The sequence below is a fragment of the Caenorhabditis elegans genome, chromosome V (assembly GCF_000002985.6).
Source record: "Caenorhabditis elegans chromosome V".
NCBI lineage: Eukaryota > Metazoa > Nematoda > Chromadorea > Rhabditida > Rhabditidae > Caenorhabditis > Caenorhabditis elegans.
The window spans coordinates 2,322,910-2,345,525 of record NC_003283.11 but is presented as its reverse complement, the minus strand read 5'-3'; the positions used below and the strand labels follow the sequence as shown (position 1 = coordinate 2,345,525).

The following is a 22,616-nucleotide window of genomic DNA, read 5'->3' as shown; positions in this document are numbered from 1 at the left end:
AAATACTTACTGCCTTATCAAAAACCAAAGAATTGTCGGAGCCTTTGTTCAATTATTAGTTAGTCTAGTACGACAATGCTCATTTTTTGAAAAAAAAAGTTTAAACCGTAATTGGTGAAATTTTTTTGGTGCATTTTTTTCCACTATTACGACTTTAAAGGTGTAGTAGCACCAGTGGAGATTTTGTCTAAATGCACTTATAACGATCCAAAACAACCGAATATCAAAATAAAACACTCTAAAAATGTTTAGATTTTTCATAATTTCCGGTCAAAGTTTTGGCCAGTTGCCAAAATTTTGAAAAATACGAGCTTTTGAGGAAATTTTAAGAAATGTCGCATGTTTCGAGCCCTACAATGTTTTAATACAAATATCTTAAACAAAATTAAAACATGAAAATTGGCGAAAAAGAGATTTTTTTTGGTCGACTTCCAAAATTATGAGTGGCAAAAACTTTTTGACAGTAAATAAAAAATTTTCAAAAATTTTTTGAAAAGTTTTGACATGATATTTTGTCATTTTGGAACCAAATGAGTGGTTTTTAACAATTTCCCCACTGGCGCAACTCCACCTTTGAAGGAGGGCGCCTTTAAAGTCGTAGAAGAGGAAAAAATGCACTGTATCATTCAGCCCTCCTTATTTTTTGGCAAAAATAAATAAAAAAACAAACAAATAAAGATTTAGAAAATTTCTAAAATTTTATTCTGTCGTTCATGGCAAAAACAAAAAAAAACCACTGACACTTATCCACCCATAAATTGTTTTATATGCTTTGCAGCGCCCGACATTTTTTGGGTTTGTGACACAATATACAGAAGACTTCGCCGGTCGTAAAGCCGGCTGCGATCGTTTGATATGACGTCACTAACATAAAACTCCGCACTGAATAAGCCGAATCCTGGTGCATTTTTTTCGAGTGCCATTTGAAGTAAAAAACTAATCAAAAACATTCACCTGTTGGGCATTTATTCAGGATTTTGATTCAATATTTCTTAGTTTCACCGGAAATATTTATTCATAGTAATGTTATTTCTATTAGCTCTGGTCTCAATTCTAAAACCGAGATTTTGTGAACTGTTCATTTCCGGATATGGGGATTTCGCCGAGAAATTTTTGAATGAGAGATGTGGTCAGTTATTAAATTCAGTACAAGTTACCAATAGCTCATTCCACCTTCAGAACCTCAGTGTGTCTTTCTCGAAGCTTTTCTCACCAGTGAAAATGCTGACCTTTTCCCAACAAACTGCAGTACAGTATGTGCTGATATCCAGTTTCCATATAATAATGATTTGACAGAAGAAAATCTCACTGTGTTATTTCAAAATATGAAACATCTAATTGGAAGCCTGTCGGTCACGATGACTAATTATACAAGTGCACGATTTCTGGCCGGCTTGGAATCGTTGGAGTGTGGACCTCCGGACAGAAGAAAGAAAAGTCAAGTTGATAATGCTGTTCCGGTGAATAACACTTTAAATTGAAGACATTTTTTGAATTCCCGCGCAAATTAGTGACTTCTTTTTTTTTTGCTATTTCTGCGTTTTTCGGAAATATTGACTGATTTTTCTTGATTATACATAATTTGCCATTTTTTCAGACAAATTTTAAATTAGTGACAGTTAGGCTAATTTTTGAGTTTCAGCAAATTTCTTTCTGATTATTAATTAGGGCTTCCATGCAGGCTCCAAAACACCTGCCGCGCCCGGCTTGCGGCGACCTCCGCCTGCCTCGCCGCTGCGCCTTCTGCACAGTGCGGCGCAGAACCCGAAAAGTGTCGGCTGCTGCAAAAGAACCACCTTTGGCACTATGTAGATGACTTCTCGCTTTGCCCTCTCGCCATTCTGTTGGAGGCAGGCGCCAGGTCCTGCAACCGCGCCTGTCTTCCATGGAAACATTATTATAAAGATTTATTCACAGAAAAATGTCTGAGAAATATTTGAAAAATTTGGCAAAAGTATCCAAAATGACGTCACTTATTTGCGTGGGAATTTAAAATTATTCAGTCTTGTTAAATTTATTTTTGCAAATTTGAAAAAAATCATCAAAAATTTCAACAACTTTTATAATTTTTTTAATAGGTATATAAACCTGTTTGCTGTCTTTTTTATTGAAAATGCCCACAGACGCAAATACACCTTTAATATTAATATACTTTTTAGCCATACCTGCAATTCAATGGAAACGACGAAATGCAGGAGCTTGGTCTTCTCAACTTGTCATCAATTTCATGCTCTGGGATATTTCTCGAAAACAGGAATATGACTCGAATAAATGCTCCAAAATTGAAAGTAAGTTTTCTAATTTGAGTCTAACGTTAAAGGTGGAGTAGCGCCAGTGGGGATTTTGTTGAAATGCGAATTGCCAAAAATTTTGAAAAATACGAGTATTTTTTTTTTTTTAATTTTTTTTTGGGAGGTTTCCAAAATTATGAGTGGCAAAAACTGAGTAATTGCCACTTTTTGACAGTAAATAAAAAATTTTCAAACATTTTTTGAAAAGTTTTATCATGATATTTGGCCATTTTTTTTATAGAAAATGAAAGAGTTTGCAATTCTACGTTTACCTCAACCGAAATACTAGATGGGTGCACTCAGATACTTGGAAATTTGGTTATAGGACCAGAAAATGAAAGCCGTGTTAGCCAACTGAAGAATGTCAAGGTGATATTGGGAGGGTTGTTCATTAGGAATACCAGCTTGACTACAATCGATTTTTTGGATAATTTGAAATATATCCATGTTTTACATAGTAAGTTTGGTACGATCAAGATCAAATTTACACCTAATTGTTAGGTATGACCTCAGCAATAACCGTGGAGCACAACCATAAGCTGACAAATTTCTCTTTCCCAAGTCTTAAGGTATTTTATTGATTAGTTATTAGTGGTTTCTACCAAATTTTCAGAGAGTTCAAACAGACCTACAGGCGCCAATCATTTTCAACAACAACACTGATATTCTCTCATCGGACCCAGCATATTGCTTTGAGCTTCAAGATGCATTGAATTTAACTGGTTGGCGAGTTCCATTTTTCGATGGAAAAACTTGTGGTAAGAACTTTTTGAAATTTGATAATGGGTCTTGAAAACAATCTCAAAAGTACGCAGAAAACGGTATTTAACTGTTAGGTTTAGGGTTTCCATGGGAGGCAGGCGCGGTTTTAGGGCCTGACGCCTGCCTCCAACGTCCCCACCACATAGTGTGAACGGTGGTTGACGCGCAGCGGCCGACACTTTTCGGGTTCCACGCCGCAACAATTCAGATGGCGGCAGGCGGAGATCTCTGCGAGGCGGACGCCACAGGCGTTTTTGCGCCTGCATGGAAGCCCTACGGAGAGATGACAACTTGTAGTGATTTTCATAACTTTTTCTTCAAATTCAATATTTTCAGACAAAATTCAAGAGACTGTGCATCCCATCACTAAAGAGAGCTTGGAAAATGGCATGTTTTTAGAATCTACAACCCTGGGAGTATGGGCCACCGTCTTCTATTTGTTAGCATTATTTTAGATTTTTAATTGGAATTGTAAAATAAAATTGAATTTTATTTAACGGTTTTCAAAAATGTCTCTGTTCTGTACAATAGCATTGCTTCTATCCCTTTTAATTAAAGGTGGAGTAGAGCCAGTATGGAAGTTGTTGAAACCTACTTAAATGGTGCCAAAGTGACCGAATATCATAATCAAACTATTCAAAAAAATTTTGAAAAATTTTTATTTACTGTCAAAAAGTGGAAATTACTCAGTTTTTGCCACAAATAATTTTGGAAGTCGACCAAAAAATTTTTTTCCCACATTCTTTATACTTTAATCCTGTTTTAGTAATTCGTATTAAAACATTGTAGGGGTCGAAAAAAGCGACAATGCACTTTGTCTTCACGTTATAATCCATCATAATGGGCTAAAATTTCCATGCAAATTTTCAGACTAACTCCCGAATAGAGAAATGCCACTTTGAACACTGTACTCTATAATGATTTCATTAGTTTTTACATTTCTAACTTAATAAAGTTTTGAAAATTGTGAAACTTCCAATTTCTGTTAGCACATAAAATTGACATTTAACACCAAATGTGGGAAAAAATTGATTAAAAAGTTACACCTGCTGTCCAAACTCTCATTTTTCTCTCTTGTTCGAGGAACTTGCAATACTCTTCTCTTTATTAAAAAATGTTTCTAATATTGATTAGTATATTGATTCTCATTGCTGAAAATACTGAACTCAATTATGGAACAGAGTCAGCCGAGACTTTTTTGAATAGCAAGTGCGGTAAGTATTTTGAGTTGAAACCATAATGTTAATTTTTGTATTTTAACACTTTTTGGCTCAATGCTTGCAAGTACTAAAAAAGGAAATATTGATAAATTCTTTTTGCTTTGAACCCCAAAAAATCGATAACTTTCAAGTGTAAATAATTAAGAATTGAATAAATTTTCACTACATTTTGACTCTAAACAAAAATTTTCAAATTTTTTCAGATAAATTTTTTTAAATCAAGAGGCTAAAACCCAATCTTTAAGAAGTCATGATAATTATAACGTTTAACTTTTCCAGAACCCGGATGTGTTTTTCTGGAATCTAAAATATCAAGTGAAACAATTCCATTGTTTCCAAAAAACTGTAGCACGGTATGTGCCGACATATTTATCGTTGGCAATTCCGATCTCACAGAACAACAGTTGACTGAAACATTTGAAAATATGAAACATCTTATTGGTAGCCTGGAAGTTTTAACCACAAATTACACAAGTGGAAGTTTTCTCACGGGATTGGAATCGGTGGAGTGTGGAAGTACAAATCGTTTTAGACGCATGCTCGATAGACGCGAAATTGAAGTAAGGTCGCAATTAAGTCTATTTTTTTCCAGAAGTTTGAATTTCCCGCCAATCTAGTTTTACCGTTTACCGCAATATTCAAATCTAACCTTTTGCACCATATGAATTCAATTTTATCTTTACAGCAATTTTCTTGGACCGATAATCGAAATATGCTAGAATTTGGACTACTCAATCTGACTTCTATCAATTGTTTCGAATATAAAGTGGCCGCAAACATTAACCTCAAACGTATGAATACCCCAAATTTGAAGGTATTTCAAATTCCCTTTCCAAAAAATTAATTAAATCAATTTGAAGTTTTGGAGCACTCCAAACGACACTAAAGTGGATGTGACCATCGCCCCGCAAAACGGCAATTTTTGCATTTCTTCGCAAGAAATGATGGGCATTATGAGCAATGAAAATGTTACAATTTCCCAAATTGAAGGCAAATATTGTGAACTCCCAAAACTTGTGGAAAATGGGAAAATGTGCAATTCAACATTCACAACATCACCTACTAATATACAAGAAGGATGTACGCAAATATTTGGAAATTTGGTGATAAGCCCTGAAAATGAGCACCTAGTGAGCCAGCTGAAGACCGTGGAAGTGATATTTGGTGGATTGATTCTCAAAAATTCAAATTTGAGTAAAATTGATTTTTTCGACAACCTGAAGTACATTTATTCACTAGAAAGTGAGTTTTTCGAATTTTTAATTAGGGAAGAGTTTTTTTGTTCAGAAAGCATAGCAGCAATATCAGTCGAGCAAAACCCAAACTTGTCAGATATTTCATTTCCCAGTTTGAAGGTATTTTTATTCATTGAAAAGTTATTTGAAAAGTATAACTGATAATAAAAAAAATTTAAAGCTTGCAAAATCGAACGCCGCTTATGCAATCATTTTCAACAACAACAGTCAAACATTGTCGGCTGATTCAACTTATTGCGATCGACTTCAGAATGCACTCAATCAGCCTGGGGACCGACCTCCGATGTTTGATGGAAAATTTTGCAGTTTGTTATAAATTTATTCTAGTTTCCAGTTCAATTTGGTTATTTCAGGTGAACTTCCAAAGAATTCCCCGAGGCTCTCTATTCTTGGATTTTTTGCACTAGTTGTGATGATAAATGTTTTCTAGGCCGATGAAATAAAGTTTTGTGAGATTTTCACCTGTTTTCTTGGCTTTAACATTGTCAATTAGTTTTCACAAATTTTCGTTCGTTTTAAAATGCTTAATCAATTTTTCAGTTTTTCAACTTTAATTCTAACTATTAGTGCTCAACAAGGAAAAGAGCCAGACCAAGAATATGCTGAAGTTTTTCTAAAATCAAAATGTGGTTAGTTTAAAAAAACATGCCGGTTTTCTGATTTGCCGCAAATATTCAATTCCGGCAATTTGCCGATTTGCCAATTTGCCGGGAATTTTCATATTCGGCAAATTGCCGATTTGCAGTTTGCCGGATACCAATTTGCCGGAAGTTTTTTAGATGGATTTTTCATAAGACGGAAACACAAACGGAAACATAAGACGGAAAACTGTGCCTTTTTGAATTTTTTCCCGTTTTCTTTAGATATTTTCATAGAATTTGCTTACTTTTTTCAATAGATGAAGCAACATTTATAAGATGCGTACAATTTTGCCAATTAAAATGGCAATTTTGAAATTTCCAACAAGAAGTGCAAAACCAAAAATTGCCGAAAATTTCAATTTCGACTATTTGCCGATTTGCCGGAAAAAACTGTTTGCCGCCCACACACACCTGGTTTCATGATGGTAGGAGGCAATTGCCGACAGTGCCAATTTCCAAAAATTTTCAAATTTGGCGTTTGCCAAATTATCGAGAAAAAATACAAATCTTCCAAATGAAATATAAACATTTTCTAATTTTCCAGTATTGGGAGCAGAACAAATAATGTTTCTTTTTCAAAAAATAAAATTTCCACAATGATTTTCAGAGCCCAATTGCACTTTCCTCGATGACTATCTAACAATCGAGACGGCCGCCTGGTTTCCAATAAACTGCAGTACAGTTTGTGCAGATATTTAAATATATAGCAGAACTGCAATGACTGAAAGCCAATTAAAATCTACATTTAGTAATATGAAACATCTAATTGGAAGTTTACTAGTAAAGGAAACATTGTTGAAAAGCTCCAAATTCCTTGCTGGCTTGAAATCTATAGAGTGTGGCGGTTTGAACCGTGTTAGAAAAACGATCGCGGACAATTTGGTTCCGGTGGGGCTCTTTTTTTAAAGATAATTTCAAAAAATCAATAGTTTACAGCAAGTTGAATGGATTGGTAATGCAAATCTACAGGAGCTCGGACTTTTAAACCTAACTTCCCTAAATTGCTTTTCTATGGAAATTTCTAGTAGTCGGAAAATGGAAACCTTGAGCTTACCTAATTTGAAGGTTTTAAAGGTTTCCTTCAAAATTTTCACAATATCAAGAATTCCAGAATTTCTCAGTTCCTAACTCGATCGATGAAAAAGTTGGTATTCGGATCGCACCTTCCAGTTCAAATTTCTGCATTTCAACAGAAGAAATGTTGAATTTAATTGAAAATGAGAAATCGTTAATCCAAGAAATTGATGCAAAATACTGCAGCCCGCCGAGTCCTGTACCACATGGAAAGTGGTGTAATTCAACAGTCACCACTTTGTTAATAAAGGAAGGATGTACTCAAATATTTGGAAATTTGGTAATAGATCCTGAAAATGAGCATCTTGTGAGCCAACTGAAGATGGTGGAAGTGATATTCGGAGGATTAATTATCAGAGGCACAAATTTGACGAAAATCGATTTTTTTGGCAGTCTCAAATATATTTGGGTTTTAGATAGTAAGTCACTTTCTCTTAAACCTTCGCCTTAATTTCGCCTGCCTTATGTTTTTATCCGCGCCTTAGTCAGGCAGGCAGGCAAGAGGCAGGCGCACAAGGGGTGGGCGGCAATTTCCGTTTGGCAAATCGGCAAATTGCAGGTTTGCCGATTTGGCGGAAATTTTCAAATCTAGCAATTTTCCGGTTTGCCGATTTTCCGGAAATTTTCATTTTCGGCAAACTGTTGATTTGCCGTTTGCCGGATATCAGATTTGCCGGAAATGTTTAGAGGGATTTTTCATATGACGGAAACACTTAAAACTGTGTCTTTTTGAGTGTTTTTTCGTTTTTTCTACATATTTTCTTAGAATTTGCTTACTTTTCAAAATAAATGTAGGAACATTCATAGGATGCGTACAACTTTGCCATTTGAAATTGAAATTCTGAAATTTCCGAAAAAATAAGTGCGAAACCACAATTCGCCGAAAATTTTCGACAAATTGTATTTTTCCGGCAAATTCGGCAAATCGGCAAATTACAGGTTTGCCGATTTGTCGGAAATTTTCAATTCCGGCAATTTGCCGATTTGCCGATTTGCCGGAAATTTTCAATCGTTTGCCGCCCACCCCTAAAGTACACACCAAATCTAAGCTTTTTATTGTTTTTCGGCAAACAATGTTTTAAAACGACAAACAGTGATCCAAATTAAATTTCTTAGAAAAAATAACGAAAAAACAACTGAACTTTAAAAATGACGTCACTTATTCGCGCGGGAATTCAAATTTAATTCGACAGTTTCCTTGATTTTTGAAAAATTGAAAAAATCATTAAGAATTTAGAATTTTTTAAATAATTTTTTTACAGTTATGTTTGGTCATTACGGTCTATTTTCTAACAAAAAAAAATTTTCGAAAAAATTATATTTTTCTCAATGTTGTTTCCAGAAACCACATCAGCTATTCTTGTTGAGAACAACCCGAATTTGGTAGATTTTTCATTTCCCGAATTAAAGGTTTTGCTGTTCTAGTGCAACCCCATGAACAATTACTCTTCCAGATTGCAAAATCCAAGGCACTACCGATTATCGTGTTCGAGAACAACAATAACGCATTGGCCTCCGATTCCAAGTACTGCTACCGATTTCAAAATGTTGTGAATGTTACAGGCCATAGGCAGATGTTTTTTGATGGGAAAAGTTGTGGTTAGGGCAGGCAATTTAATATTAATATTAAATACAAAAAGTTCATTTTCAGATAAACTTCCGTCAAAATCTGAAAAATGTTCTGCACTTAGTCTTATGATTGTTATTTTTTTCTTTCCAATAAAGTTTTGAAAAAATTGAATTGCACTTTTTTCTGAAGTTCTAATAGACATCGGATATCGGAATTCGGACACAAAAACCCAATAAAGCTATGCCAAAAATCCAGCAGCCGACACCGAGCGGGTTCCGTAGACCCGCAAGGCGTCGGGCGCAGTTCTATTCAGAAAGTGTTCAAAGAACCAATTTTTCCGTTTTTCAATTATTTCTTCCTCTTAGCAACCAACACTTTCCATTTTGAACACAAAATCATCTGCTCCATTTTCCAGAGGGTTTCTTCAAAACTTATTAAAAAAAGTTCCAGATTATAATAGATGCTCAAAACAATTTTCACTTTCCATCTTCTAATTGCCATTTCCAATTGTGACACTACTGGGCCATTCGACACAGAAGAGGACGCTGAAATATTTTTGAATGAGAGATGTGGTTTGTAGTTATTGATTATTTTAATATTAAGTCCGACAGCATGAAAAATGTCAAATTTTCGTTTTTCAGGCCCACCTTGCATTTTCTCCTACTACCCGCTCAATCTAGAGACATTCACATGGTTCCCAAAGAACTGCACTACAGTTTGCGCTGATATTGCAATCAATAGTCGTTGTGATCTCTCAGAAGATCAGTTGGTAGCTACATTTCAAAATATGAAGCATCTTATTGGAAGTCTACTTGTCCAGCAGACAGACTTCACAAGCGGAAAGTTTTTAGCTGGTTTGGAAACGATAGAGTGTGGCGGAGAAAATAGAGTTCGAAGAAACACAGACTATATATCAGTGTCGGTAAGTACGTTACATTAGTTTTTTTGTTGCAAAAACGGTTTAGCATTTTCCAAAAAAGCCTTGACATAACAGGCCTCCAGCAATGTCTCTATCTACTGAAATCAATCAATTTTGCCAATTTAGCAGTAGAGCGAATTTGCAATGAGCAACTCTGTGAGACAGACGCGGGGCCTGACGCCTGCCGGTCCTTTCGCAGCGACCGACACTTTTCGGGTTCCGCGCCTCACTGCACAGGAGCTCGTGCGCAAGGCGGGCGCGACAAGCGTTTGGCGGATGCATAGAAGCCCTTAACAAAAATTGTTACAGCAGTTCAGATGGATTTATAATGACGAAATGCTCGAATTAGGACTCACCAACTTGACAACAATTGGATGTCGCAATTTTGAAATTTCTAGTGGAAGTTTAACTAATTTGAATGTCCCAAATTTAAAGGTATTTTTTATTTATCAGTTTTTTGCAGTTCTCATAATAACAGCATACAAAAGTAATTCAGAACATTAGCTATTCATTGCCAACTGAAGGTAAAATTTCTGTTACTCTAAGAATTCAAAATGATGATTTCTGTTTGACAAGCGGCGAGTTGCTATCAATTATTGAAACCAGTGTTTTGGAATTTCAAGAACCCAAAGGAAAATACTGTGAACCCGCAAGTGCTGTGGAAAACGGAAAAGTCTGTAATTCCACGTCACTAACTGATGGATGTACTCAAATATTTGGAAGCTTGGTAATCGGACCTGACAATAAACAATTCGTGAGCCACCTCAAGAAAGTGGAAGTGATATTTGGAGGGCTTGTTGTTAATAACACTAATTTGACAAACATCGATTTTCTGGAAAGTCTCAAGTATATTTATCATCTTGATAGTAAGTTGAACTGAAATGAATAATAACGAGACATAATGAAGTGTACAATTTTACTAGTAAGATTCTAATCTTTTTCAGAAAAAGCCCCTGCCATTCAAATCGAGAATAACCCCAACTTGTCCAACTTCTCATTTCCCAGCTTGGTTGTTGCCCAGACTTTGCAGCAAGTGGTGGCAAATACCAAAATTATATTCAGTAATAACAATAATATACTCTCGTCGGACTCTTCGTATTGTTTCCGTCTCAAAAACATGCTCAACCTTACAGAGCGGGAACGTATATATTTTGATGGAAAACAGTGTGGTCAGTAATTTTATTTTATTGAAATTTTATGTTTATATATTTAATTTATTTTCAGAAAACCTTCCAACCAAATCCACAAAGTCATTGGCTTTTGAATCGTTTATTTTTGCGATTTTAATCATAAAATTATTGTAGATCATGTGGTCTACCACGTGGTGTCAGGCTTGAAGAAAAGAGGTGGTAATTTATTTGAAGCAGGTGGAAAAATTGCTGACTTTTTTAGAAAATCAAACACTAAAAGTGGGCTTGAAACTAAACTTGTGACTTGCAAAAAATATAAAATAAAATAAGATAACTTTATTAATAAATTAGTGTACACGTGGTATCAGGCTGTCCCATTACGGGTTGATCTCCAAAAAATGCGGGAATTTTTTCCCAAAAAAATGCGACGTCAGCACGTTTTTAACTATGCGAAATCAGTTGAAAAATCTGTGCCTAAATTGCCGCAATTTTCGATCTATGTAGATCAAACCGAAAAGAAACAGCCTGACACCACGTGGTAGACCACATGATCTACAATAATTTTATGATTAAAATCGCAAAAATAAACGATTCAAAAGCCAATGACTTTGTGGATTTGGTTGGAAGGTTTTCTGAAAATAAATTAAATATATAAACATAAAATTTCAATAAAATAAAATTACTGACCACACTGTTTTCCATCAAAATATATACGTTCCCGCTCTGTAAGGTTGAGCATGTTTTTGAGACGGAAACAATACGAAGAGTCCGACGAGAGTATATTATTGTTATTACTGAATATAATTTTGGTATTTGCCACCACTTGCTGCAAAGTCTGGGCAACAACCAAGCTGGGAAATGAGAAGTTGGACAAGTTGGGGTTATTCTCGATTTGAATGGCAGGGGCTTTTTCTGAAAAAGATTAGAATCTTACTAGTAAAATTGTACACTTCATTATGTCTCGTTATTATTCATTTCAGTTCAACTTACTATCAAGATGATAAATATACTTGAGACTTTCCAGAAAATCGATGTTTGTCAAATTAGTGTTATTAACAACAAGCCCTCCAAATATCACTTCCACTTTCTTGAGGTGGCTCACGAATTGTTCATTGTCAGGTCCGATTACCAAGCTTCCAAATATTTGAGTACATCCATCAGTTAGTGACGTGGAATTACAGACTTTTCCGTTTTCCACAGCACTTGCGGGTTCACAGTATTTTCCTTTGGGTTCTTGAAATTCCAAAACACTGGTTTCAATAATTGATAGCAACTCGCCGCTTGTCAAACAGAAATCATCATTTTGAATTCTTAGAGTAACAGAAATTTTACCTTCAGTTGGCAATGAATAGCTAATGTTCTGAATTACTTTTGTATGCTGTTATTATGAGAACTGCAAAAAACTGATAAATAAAAAATACCTTTAAATTTGGGACATTCAAATTAGTTAAACTTCCACTAGAAATTTCAAAATTGCGACATCCAATTGTTGTCAAGTTGGTGAGTCCTAATTCGAGCATTTCGTCATTATAAATCCATCTGAACTGCTGTAACAATTTTTGTTAAGGGCTTCTATGCATCCGCCAAACGCTTGTCGCGCCCGCCTTGCGCAGCGAGCTCCTGTGCAGTGAGGCGCGGAACCCGAAAAGTGTCGGTCGCTGCGAAAGGACCGGCAGGCGTCAGGCCCCGCGTCTGTCTCACAGAGTTGCTCATTGCAAATTCGCTCTACTGCTAAATTGGCAAAATTGATTGATTTCAGTAGATAGAGACATTGCTGGAGGCCTGTTATGTCAAGGCTTTTTTGGAAAATGCTAAACCGTTTTTGCAACAAAAAAACTAATGTAACGTACTTACCGACACTGATATATAGTCTGTGTTTCTTCGAACTCTATTTTCTCCGCCACACTCTATCGTTTCCAAACCAGCTAAAAACTTTCCGCTTGTGAAGTCTGTCTGCTGGACAAGTAGACTTCCAATAAGATGCTTCATATTTTGAAATAAATATTTACCGTTAGATTAACGTTTTCCAGGGTCTCCACCGCAAAACTGAATTTCTCCGAATCGTTCTTTTTGCTAATATATTCGTAATGCGTCTCGAAAAAATATTCCAAATCCACGGTGGCCGTATCCAGTGATTTAACCGTCATATACCATTTCATCAAGCGATCCGGCTCAAGAATCTGATCTAATGCGATGTAGGTCCCGTTATTCGGAAATGAGATGTTCGGTTTCTGAAAAATTGCTGGGTACTATAGGATAAATGGCAGGAAGCAAACTACCAATATCTCTCGATCATCGAATAAACTTGCGAAGTTAAGCTTAGTGATACTTCTGGTGTCATTTGTGCACACATAATCATAGAAGTCGTTGCAAGGATCCATACTAGCATTCTGAATACATTTTGTAGTTTGTAGTTTATTTAGCAAAGTCTTCCTGAATATCGACAAATTCTAGGTTAAAGTCTTGAAACTTGAAACAAAAAATGGGAAACCAAAAAATGTCGAAAATTTTGACGGTTTTTTAAAAAATTGAACAAACCGGGATCTCTATATTCTTGATTTTTTGAATAAGTCATTTTCAAAAAAAAAATCACTGTCAATTAGTGTTCGAACTTAAGTAGATTCAATTTGATAATACCGGAAAATTCTAAATTTTCAGTATTTTTTTTGTTTCTTTTTGTGATTACTTACCTCTTGTCTACTCCGCACTATAATAGAAATTAGGGTCAGTATCAACAAGAAGTTCATGCTTGGTTAGAATTAGGAGTAAAATGAGAAAAAGCATGTGTTCATTTGTACGCCACATGTCGGAGCAACCTTGTTCTTCAAGTTTATCATCTAATGTTAAAAATATCTCTAAATCGCGAAGATCCAGACCAATGCAAAAAAGAGACCGATTTTATCTTTTCAAAACTCATTAAAAAATATCAAACTTGGCAGTTTTGCTTAAAAATTGAAAACATCTGAAAAAGTCAAATGTGGAATATTATGAGTCTGTTTTCTAAATGAAGTTCAAAATCGATTTTTCGTAAGATTAAAAAAAATCAATTTGTCTCATGATTTTTCCAATTAGTACTGAATTTACCAGATTATTTTTTTGTTCAAAAAATAAAACCTGCACTTTTTGGAAATGTTTCAAACTTTAAACTACTTGAACTTGATAATGTAATTTTTTTACAAAGTTCTCAGGAATGATTTTCAGTCAACTATTTTATTCATTGGCTCGATTGAATCAAGTTTGAGACTGATCTGAATACCTGACCTGATTTTGTATTTTTATAAAAATATTTTTCAGCCAAATTAATAGACAATTTTCACTGACAACATTCGTTCAGTAATTTGAAAATATTTAGCCATTCGAAAATATGCACCTGGGTCGGGATAGCTCAGTCGGTTGTGGTGGCCGTTCGCAACCTGGGAGTCACGAGTGCAAGTCCTAGTTCCCATTTGCGCTGTCGTATATTTGTTATATTTGTAAAAAGAAATTGGACATAGTGGAAAGATAGAAAAGTGTATAAAAGGTTGAAACGGTAGATTTCCTAATACAGAAAAAGCTAAAATTCTACAATTACTGTTGATGACAATTATCTAGCTTCAATCAAAAATTAGCTTTGCTTGGAAATAGTTTTGAGAATGAATTTTATTTCAAAAAAAAAAGCTTAAGAAAAGTACTCCTACGAAGAATATCGCTGCTCAAACAGAAACTCAAAGTAACTACAAATAAAACATGAAATCAATATTTAGTGAAAGTGGTAGTCGATTCCCCACTTGGAGAGATGAAGTGAATTTCGGTTGGGAAAACACGGATCGTGGTAGTTTTTCCGTCATCTTCAGCTGTTAGCATATGCTGCTTCCATGATCTCGAGTCACTGATGAATTTCGCATGCTCTATGTAGGATTTCTTTCCGATTTGGTGACCTTTGTTATCCACTTCTGAAATTTCAAGTTCTTTATTCTCAAAAGATAAAACTCCACAAACCAGTTCTCTCCTGAACCATCGTACCATCCACTAGCCAATTGTCAACTCCAGTTGTCAAGAATCCAGTGTTATAGGCGACACTTTTGAAGATTTCCTTGACTTCATCAGGCTGGAACATCACAACATCAGACTTATCCGCATCCCATCCAGTGTATTTATGTGTCACTTGAAACTTGAAGTGACTTCCAGTCTGATTATCAATTGAAACCTTTGCAGTGCGTCTCGTGAGTTGTGGTGGAGTTGGATCAGTCGACATGATCAGTTTTCAGTCAAGAAACGATCTGAATTATCAGTTGATACGGTAACCATTTTAAACTAAACGAGGAGGTGGAGTTATTGATAAGGAATGCAAGTGATCTTCTCTCTTTGACTATTTTTGTGGTTTGATTGTTTGTGAAATTGATAAAGAACATGAAATTGAACAGTTTGCCTGTTAGTTTCATGTAGCATGAACTATGATCATGAAAATTGATCATAAAGTTGTGCTTTCTTTTGGTACACCTTTGGTTTCTTGACGTCAAAACCGCAGACACGTTGCTTGAAAATGACAAAGAACACAAAGTAATGACAGATAAGCATAGACCAAAGGTTTTATATCAGTATTGAAACATTATCTATTGACAAGTAATGTGCTTAACTCCACCCACTTGAACTGCTTTTTAAAGTCAGTTGGAAATACACGAAATCAATCGAAACTCAAGTGAGTCGATTCTCTTCAACGTTTCAAGAAATGGCAAGCGACGAACCATCAGGTGTGACAGAACAATGGGCCAAAGTGGATATTGAGAACAAAAGTGACCATGTGTTCAAGTTCCAAGTGCTTCATCAGTATACCGGCAATGCATTGGAAGCTTCAAAATGGGTGAAATTGGAGCCAAACCAAAGTGCCCAAATTCTGGAGAAAGTTCACTACAACACTGGACCATTTACAACTGGTACTGATAATTGGAAGGTTCATGGAATCAAACAGATTGAGACAAACTGTAAGTTAACTTATATTTTGATAGTTTTGAAGGAATTAATTTACAGTAGACGATAAGAATGGAGTGGTTGATGGAAAGGTTCGTATTCTCGGTGAAGCTTGGCGTAGTGGACATCCAGATGGGGCTGATTGGAAAAAACACACTTTGAGAGTAGAAGACCATGCCCAAACTACAGTAATCAAGGTTCTCGAGAAAGAAGTTCAATTTGTATCCAAGAGTGGAACATCGACTACTGACTTCTATAGACATGATGTTTAAATTTTCAGTCAATAATTCTTATCAATAGATTTTCTTTAAAAGTTTCAATAAATTTATTGTAATTTATCTAATATAATTTTTCATGCGTACCAATCAAACTTGAATTCTAAACCCTGAGCTCAAAAACAGTCCACTAGAAGTGATTTACACTTTCTGAAGTTTTCTGAGCGGGCCCTATAAAATAAAATACATTTTTGAAGAACATCATATCGAATCAGGAATTCTATTCCTTACCAGAGTGCCTACCGGTGCCTACACCTAATACGTAGTAGAGACATTAACCGTGTGAGACGTTTTACATTATGTAGGCCTATTTGTGGTCAGAGACAACTTGTTACTAAAGGTAGCTTCTTTGCTAACAAGGGAAGTTTTTACACCAGACACCGGAAATCAAGATGACAATATTGCCATCTGATAATAGAAGGTTCTGGCTATATCCTCCGAAAAATCCAGCTGCTAATCACCGGGGAGCTCCGAGATATTTTGGTTCAAAATTTTAGCACTGATTTCAGTTGATTTTGGTCCCTTCACCATTGTTTTACAATGGAGGACACTGTTGTGACCCTTGTTGACAAGGTCAAAATAGTCTACAGCAACGGCGAAGCTGCAAAACCGTCGATTTGTGGCCGAGTCGGTTGCAGCGTTGACTGCCGTTCGAGACGCTGTGGTTCGGATCCTGCCCACGCCAAGCTTTTTTATTTTTTATTTTTTGCAAAACTCGGGCTCCAAAACACCCCGAAAAACAGTTTTTGAAGATTTAAAAACATGTTACACCCCTTTTCAAAATCCTAGAAGTGCGCTGGAAACTTTATAGAAATTTTAATTTTTTTGAAAATTTTCAATTTTTCTCCACCAAAACCCTTGGAAAAATTTGGTCCAAAACTTTTTTTCGAAAATTTTTTGAAAACGTATCAAATCTTGTAGAGCATCATCAATTTGTTATTTTTCATTGTTTTCATTGTCCAGCTCCTTATTTCTGATGCTTTATTGATATGTTTTACCATTTCAAAGTTTGCAAAACATCTTGTCTTTGAGGCTATGCAGCTCCGCTGAAAAAAATCTTACAAAAAAGTGATCAACTGAGAAATTGTAGATTTTAACTTCATTTATAACTTTTCAGTTGAACACTTTCTCTGAAAAAATTTGGTTTCCGAGATATAGACTTTATACTTTCTGGAACATACCAAAAATGAGCATTTCTATTCAACAGTTTCCAGCTTGACATGTTTTTAAATCTTCAAAAACTGTTTTTCGGGGTGTTTTGGAGCCCGAGTTTTGCAAAAAATAAAAAATAAAAAAGCTTGGCGTGGGCAGGATCCGAACCACAGCGTCTCGAACGGCAGTCAACGCTGCAACCGACTCGGCCACAAATCAACGGTTTTGCAGCTTCGCCGTTGCTGTAGACTATTTTGACCTTGTCAACAAGGGTCACAACAGTGTCCTCCATTGTAAAACAATGGTGAAGGGACCAAAATCAACTGAAATCAGTGCTAAAATTTTGAACCAAAATATCTCGGAGCTCCCCGGTGATTAGCAGCTGGATTTTTCGGAGGATATAGCCAGAACCTTCTATTATCAGATGGCAATATTGTCATCTTGATGTCCGGTGTCTGGTGTAAAAACTTCCCTTGTAAATTAGTTCCCATTTAGAATAATCTTTTCAAAAAATTTTTCTTTCCCCGTTCCAATTCTCTCACTTTCTTGATTTTCACATACCCCGGTTTTGTTTCTAATGGAACTCGAGTCACTTTTTTCTTCTCTTCGTTTCTTTTAATCCATTCCCCACCCATTTTTCATACTTGAGATGAACTCTTTCATGATCTATCTCGGTTTATAAATTTAATTTCACATTAAACCTCAAGTCGTATTACCTTTATCTGTATTACTTTTTTAAATGATGAAATAAATCAATCCAAACAATACAAGGTGCTCACATTATGTACAAATGAACCTGATTTAATAAAGCATTTAAATAGACATTACATCCCGTTCTGTTTGAATTTTAACTAATTCTGTCATCTATTCCATTTCAACAAACCAAAAGAGGCGGAACTGGCAAATCGCTGACAAACACTTTTATGATCTTTCTCCTTATCACTCTTCTTATCAGTACTTTGTGGTTTGGTTCAATGTGTTTCGATTTGAAAATACAAAGAATTCGTTATCAATGTTTTAAACTTTATCACAATAAAAGTCAAAGACCATGATTTCTCAATTGACAGCCATGGAAATTAACTCAAATCTTTCCAACATCCTCTCCAATTCTGTACCATGGTGTAACAGATCTTCCACTTTGCGAAATGAATTGAACTTCCGATGGATACACTCGGATAGTTGTCACTTGTCCGTCATCTTCTGCTCTCAACGTGTGTTTCTTCCATTTGGCGAGTAGTCCATGCCAACTTTTGTAAGGAATTCCATCAATCCACACTTTGCCAATCATATGTATACCCTTTCCATCCTTTCCTGTAAAAATATATGTTTATTGAATATTCAGAAATGCTTACCAGCATACTCTACAAGTTTCGATCCATGAACCTTCCAATTGTCAACCCCAGTCGTGAAGAATCCAGTGTTATAGTAGACATGTTCAAACATGACTCGGCTCTCATCTGGAGCAAAATTAAACCATCCTGAGTCGTCGGTTTGCTCACCAGTGTACTCATGGAGCACTTGCATTCGGAAAACCTCCCCGGTTTTGTTCTCCAGTACAATCTTTGCACTTCGACGGGTTAGTTGAGGTGGTTGAGCCGATGGAGTTGCCATCTGAAAATTGGGCTATTTAGTATTATCTGAAACTCAAATGAAGCTAATTTCTTACAGCTTACTTTCGGTGGGAAAATAATTATCATATTCAAAAATTGAAAATTTAAATTAATAGTGTCTTATTATTCCAGGCTTATTCTCCACGATTGGCCCTAAAAATATTTACTTGCCTGACAATACACAAGGTTTTCAAGTCAATATTTTAGGCCCGAACTTGAAAAAAGCAGGAGCCAGTGGCCGTAAAGGTCCGTCTAAAAACTTTATTTACAGGAGAGGCTAGTCTACATCTAGGCTAAATCTCAAAATTCCAAGCTTTTAAGTACTTGGATTGTGCGGCTCTTTTCTCGGCGCATATGAAAATTCCTTTTTTTCAGTGTGTTAGCAAGAAAGAGTTTGTTAATGATTATATCAATTGAATAGCTGGAGTAATAAGCTTATCATTCAAAAATAAAATTTGAAAAAAGTGATTATAGCGTAGAGATCGCCTGGAACCAATGATCCGAAAGCCGAGAGCCAAATCATTCGGCTCGGCTCTCGGCACATTGCGAATGGTATGGAACATTGTGTACACTTTTCAAAATGTATATTTTTAATGATAAGCTTATTGTTCCAGCTATTCACCGTATATTCTCTATTAGTGCTGCATGCAGCACTAATTTCCAGGCCCTCTTTTAATGCAGTACTACTGGAGACTGCAGCATTAATTTTCGAACGGCTATTTTTAATTATAGATCACTAGTTTTTAGTCACAAAAGCTCATTTCTTAAGCAGAAATTCATTAAAATTGCGAACTTTTGTAACAAAAAGACCCAATAATTCAATAACTTTCGTAAATTATCAAAAATATACAAAAAAGTACCCAAAAACATCGAAACTGTCAAGTGACTCTGTCAATAGATAATGGGGTGCAGTACTAATAGAGACTGCAGCACTATTTTTCGTTCACTTTTTGAATGCAGCACTATTAGAGACTGCAGTACTACTGGATATGCAGCACTAATAGAGAATATACGGCAACTAGTATAAGCATTCGCAAACTCTTTGAAAATGGAATTTTCAGATGCGCCGAGGAAAGAGCTGCACAACCCAGTCAGTTACCTAACTATTCACATAAAAGCCCCCTAACCCCTAGAAAAACCGAATTTTTCACCTCCACAGTAGTCCTTTTAAAGAATCCGAAAGAGGCGGGACAAACTAGTGATCTTCGAGATTTTCCTTAACAATTTCTTATCAGTACTTCGTGGTTTAGTGCGATGTGTTTAGATTTGATTGAAACTACGAAGTTATCAATGTTTATCACAATAAAATTGGAGTTGGCAAATTTAGGTTAAAGACCAATACCATAGTTTTTCAAATGGCATGATCCTTTCCACGCCTATTCGGGGGACTATAAAAAATGGGACTGGGGTACTGAAAACTACGAAATATTTTATAAGTTTTTTTTGTTAAATTTGATTAAACGTTTCTTTCATTTTTTTTGTAAAATTATCCATTTATATTGGTTTTATTTATGTTAAAATTTCAGATGACTGCTCCATCTGCTCCATGCGCCCAGGCTCCTCAACTCACCCGTCGTTGGGCAAAGATTGTCGTTGAGAACCGTACAGGATCACACTTTAAAATTCAAGTTCTTCATGAATACACCGGGGAACAAACCAATGATTCTGGATATATCGACTTCAAGCCAGATGATAGAATCACTGTTTTCGAGAAGATATATTATAATACCGGATTCTTCACAACTGGAGTTGATAACTGGAAGGTTCATGGCACTAAATTGATCCAGGTCGAGACGGAAGGAACTATTGCTAGAAATATCTTCGGCAAGTTCTTTGTCGACGGACTTCCATACAGTACGGGGCATGGAGCTTTTGCTAAATGGAAGAAGCACACTTTAAGAGCTGATGATGATGGACAGGAAACTGTGATCAAGGTATTTCAGACTGAGGTTCAGTTCATTTCGCCAAGTGGACGATCGGTTACCACTTTCAACACTCTTGGAGAAAACATCCTCCCATTCTCCCAAAACCCACAGAAGCAGTGAATAATTATCGAGTTATAATGGTGAATAGATTTGTAATGGATTATTGTAATTTCTTGTGGACTTTAACCTAAAGTTGCCAACTTCATATTTTATTGGTGATAGAGTTATAAACACTGATAACGAATTCTTTGTATTTTCAAATCGCAACACATTGAACCAAACCACAAAGTACTGATAAGAAGAATGAGAAGGAGAAAGATCATAAAATTGTTTGTCAGCAATATGCCGGTTCCGCCTCTTTTGGTTTGCTGATATGGAATACATGGCAGAATTAGTTGGTATTCAGTCAGAACGGAGTGTGATGTCTATTCAAAGGTTATATTGAATCAGAAACCTTTTTTAGTTTTAAAATAAACTTATAAACCGAGACAAACCCTGAAAGATTTCAACTCGAGTATGAGAAATGGGCGGGGGGAAGGGATTAGAAGAAACGAAGTGAAAATAAAGTGACTCGAGTTCAATTAGACCGGGGTATGTGAAGATCAAAAAAGTGAGTAACAGGATTTAACAGAGAAGTTTTATTTACCAAAGAAGTCACCTACAGTAACACCAAAATTGTTGGGTATCAACGTGTATTGACCCACGACGTGGCTAAAAAGATCGTACAACGTGAACTCTATGAACTAGCTTATTTATTCCTTAGTTTAATGTAATAATAAACTACTCGTCTTCGCCTCCTCGTTCTGCCTCAATACATAACAATCTGCCTCAATACATTAAGTTGTCTCTGAGCACAAATAGGCCGATATATTTCCAAACGCAATACGTTTTTTAAAAATCATATTTGTATTACTTACTTGCGTACATAATGTAAAACGTCTCACACGGTTAATGTCTCTACTACGTATTAGGTGTAGGCACCGGTAGGCACTCTGGTAAGGAATAGAATTCCTGATTCGATATGATGTTCTTCAAAAATGTATTTTATTTTATAGGGCCCGCTCAGAAAACTTCAGAAAGTGTAAATCACTTCTAGTGGACTGTTTTTGAGCTCAGGGTTTAGAATTCAAGTTTGATTGGTACGCATGAAAAATTATATTAGATAAATTACAATAAATTTATTGAAACTTTTAAAGAAAATCTATTGATAAGAATTATTGACTGAAAATTTAAACATCATGTCTATAGAAGTCAGTAGTCGATGTTCCACTCTTGGATACAAATTGAACTTCTTTCTCGAGAACCTTGATTACTGTAGTTTGGGCATGGTCTTCTACTCTCAAAGTGTGTTTTTTCCAATCAGCCCCATCTGGATGTCCACTACGCCAAGCTTCACCGAGAATACGAACCTTTCCATCAACCACTCCATTCTTATCGTCTACTGTAAATTAATTCCTTCAAAACTATCAAAATATAAGTTAACTTACAGTTTGTCTCAATCTGTTTGATTCCATGAACCTTCCAATTATCAGTACCAGTTGTAAATGGTCCAGTGTTGTAGTGAACTTTCTCCAGAATTTGGGCACTTTGGTTTGGCTCCAATTTCACCCATTTTGAAGCTTCCAATGCATTGCCGGTATACTGATGAAGCACTTGGAACTTGAACACATGGTCACTTTTGTTCTCAATATCCACTTTGGCCCATTGTTCTGTCACACCTGATGGTTCGTCGCTTGCCATTTCTTGAAACGTTGAAGAGAATCGACTCACTTGAGTTTCGATTGATTTCGTGTATTTCCAACTGACTTTAAAAAGCAGTTCAAGTGGGTGGAGTTAAGCACATT

General features: G+C 35.8%; 9 protein-coding genes and 1 pseudogene across 13 annotated transcripts; 6 read left to right on the top strand and 4 right to left on the bottom strand.

The window, feature by feature from the left end:
* The first annotated feature begins 1,017 nt into the window (after nt 1-1,017).
* On the top strand, nt 1,018-3,510 carry irld-31 (annotated as a pseudogene). The gene is made up of 8 exons: nt 1,018-1,129; nt 1,180-1,253; nt 1,297-1,460; nt 2,160-2,288; nt 2,533-2,748; nt 2,793-2,860; nt 2,905-3,049; nt 3,390-3,510. Coding segments are annotated over exons 1-8 (1,029 nt in total).
* A 630-nt stretch (nt 3,511-4,140) lies between these two features.
* Nucleotides 4,141-5,986, top strand: irld-30 (Receptor L-domain domain-containing protein). Its single transcript, NM_071244.3, has 7 exons — nt 4,141-4,267; nt 4,553-4,833; nt 4,959-5,087; nt 5,134-5,515; nt 5,561-5,628; nt 5,690-5,834; nt 5,883-5,986. The coding sequence occupies exons 1-7, from the start codon at nt 4,168-4,170 to the stop codon at nt 5,957-5,959; spliced, it is 1,182 nt and encodes a 393-aa protein (NP_503645.1). The 5' UTR covers nt 4,141-4,167; the 3' UTR covers nt 5,960-5,986.
* A 901-nt stretch (nt 5,987-6,887) lies between these two features.
* irld-29 (Receptor L-domain domain-containing protein) lies at nt 6,888-8,848 on the top strand (the record flags this gene model as incomplete). Its single annotated transcript, NM_071243.2, has 5 exons — nt 6,888-7,058; nt 7,107-7,235; nt 7,282-7,663; nt 8,587-8,654; nt 8,699-8,848. 5 exons carry the CDS (start codon nt 6,888-6,890, stop codon nt 8,846-8,848), a joined length of 900 nt encoding a protein of 299 aa, NP_503644.2.
* A 426-nt stretch (nt 8,849-9,274) lies between these two features.
* Nucleotides 9,275-11,037, top strand: irld-28 (Receptor L-domain domain-containing protein; the record flags this gene model as incomplete). Its single annotated transcript, NM_071242.2, has 6 exons — nt 9,275-9,386; nt 9,456-9,736; nt 10,043-10,168; nt 10,230-10,599; nt 10,678-10,902; nt 10,958-11,037. 6 exons carry the CDS (start codon nt 9,275-9,277, stop codon nt 11,035-11,037), a joined length of 1,194 nt encoding a protein of 397 aa, NP_503643.2.
* irld-32 lies at nt 9,330-13,610 on the bottom strand (the record flags this gene model as incomplete). Of its 3 annotated transcripts, NM_001316793.1 has the most annotated exons (8): nt 11,416-11,495; nt 11,551-11,775; nt 11,854-12,223; nt 12,285-12,410; nt 12,718-12,819; nt 12,873-13,094; nt 13,143-13,253; nt 13,554-13,610. In NM_001316793.1, the coding sequence occupies 8 exons, from the start codon at nt 13,608-13,610 to the stop codon at nt 11,416-11,418; spliced, it is 1,293 nt and encodes a 430-aa protein (NP_001303722.1). The 3 variants fall into 3 exon arrangements, with proteins under 3 accessions (NP_001303724.1, NP_001303722.1, NP_001303723.1); NM_001316795.1 differs by lacking the exons at nt 11,416-11,495; nt 11,551-11,775; nt 11,854-12,223; nt 12,285-12,410; nt 12,718-12,819 and adding an exon at nt 9,330-9,359; NM_001316794.1 differs by lacking the exons at nt 11,416-11,495; nt 11,551-11,775; nt 11,854-12,223; nt 12,285-12,410; nt 12,718-12,819 and having other exon boundaries at nt 12,849-13,094.
* A 985-nt stretch (nt 13,611-14,595) lies between these two features.
* Nucleotides 14,596-15,097, bottom strand: pud-1.1 (Up-regulated in Daf-2 domain-containing protein; the record flags this gene model as incomplete). The annotated part of the gene is made up of 2 exons (NM_001374907.2): nt 14,596-14,795; nt 14,842-15,097. The coding sequence occupies 2 exons, from the start codon at nt 15,095-15,097 to the stop codon at nt 14,596-14,598; spliced, it is 456 nt and encodes a 151-aa protein (NP_001362004.1).
* A 474-nt stretch (nt 15,098-15,571) lies between these two features.
* Nucleotides 15,572-16,082, top strand: pud-2.1 (Up-regulated in Daf-2 domain-containing protein; the record flags this gene model as incomplete). Its single annotated transcript, NM_071239.5, has 2 exons — nt 15,572-15,824; nt 15,871-16,082. 2 exons carry the CDS (start codon nt 15,572-15,574, stop codon nt 16,080-16,082), a joined length of 465 nt encoding a protein of 154 aa, NP_503640.1.
* A 2,161-nt stretch (nt 16,083-18,243) lies between these two features.
* On the bottom strand, nt 18,244-18,848 carry pud-4 (Up-regulated in Daf-2 domain-containing protein; the record flags this gene model as incomplete). Of its 2 annotated transcripts, NM_001307817.4 has the most annotated exons (3): nt 18,247-18,548; nt 18,590-18,694; nt 18,737-18,848. In NM_001307817.4, 3 exons carry the CDS (start codon nt 18,846-18,848, stop codon nt 18,319-18,321), a joined length of 447 nt encoding a protein of 148 aa, NP_001294746.1. In that variant the 3' UTR covers nt 18,247-18,318. The 2 variants fall into 2 exon arrangements, with proteins under 2 accessions (NP_001294745.1, NP_001294746.1); NM_001307816.3 differs by having other exon boundaries at nt 18,244-18,548; nt 18,590-18,848.
* Nucleotides 18,849-20,373: 1,525 nt separating this feature from the next.
* Nucleotides 20,374-20,892, top strand: pud-3 (Up-regulated in Daf-2 domain-containing protein; the record flags this gene model as incomplete). Its single annotated transcript, NM_001028634.4, has 1 exon — nt 20,374-20,892. The coding sequence occupies one exon, from the start codon at nt 20,374-20,376 to the stop codon at nt 20,890-20,892; it is 519 nt and encodes a 172-aa protein (NP_001023805.1).
* Nucleotides 20,893-22,001: 1,109 nt separating this feature from the next.
* pud-2.2 (Up-regulated in Daf-2 domain-containing protein) lies at nt 22,002-22,512 on the bottom strand (the record flags this gene model as incomplete). The annotated part of the gene is made up of 2 exons (NM_071237.1): nt 22,002-22,213; nt 22,260-22,512. 2 exons carry the CDS (start codon nt 22,510-22,512, stop codon nt 22,002-22,004), a joined length of 465 nt encoding a protein of 154 aa, NP_503638.1.
* Nucleotides 22,513-22,616: the final 104 nt, after the last annotated feature.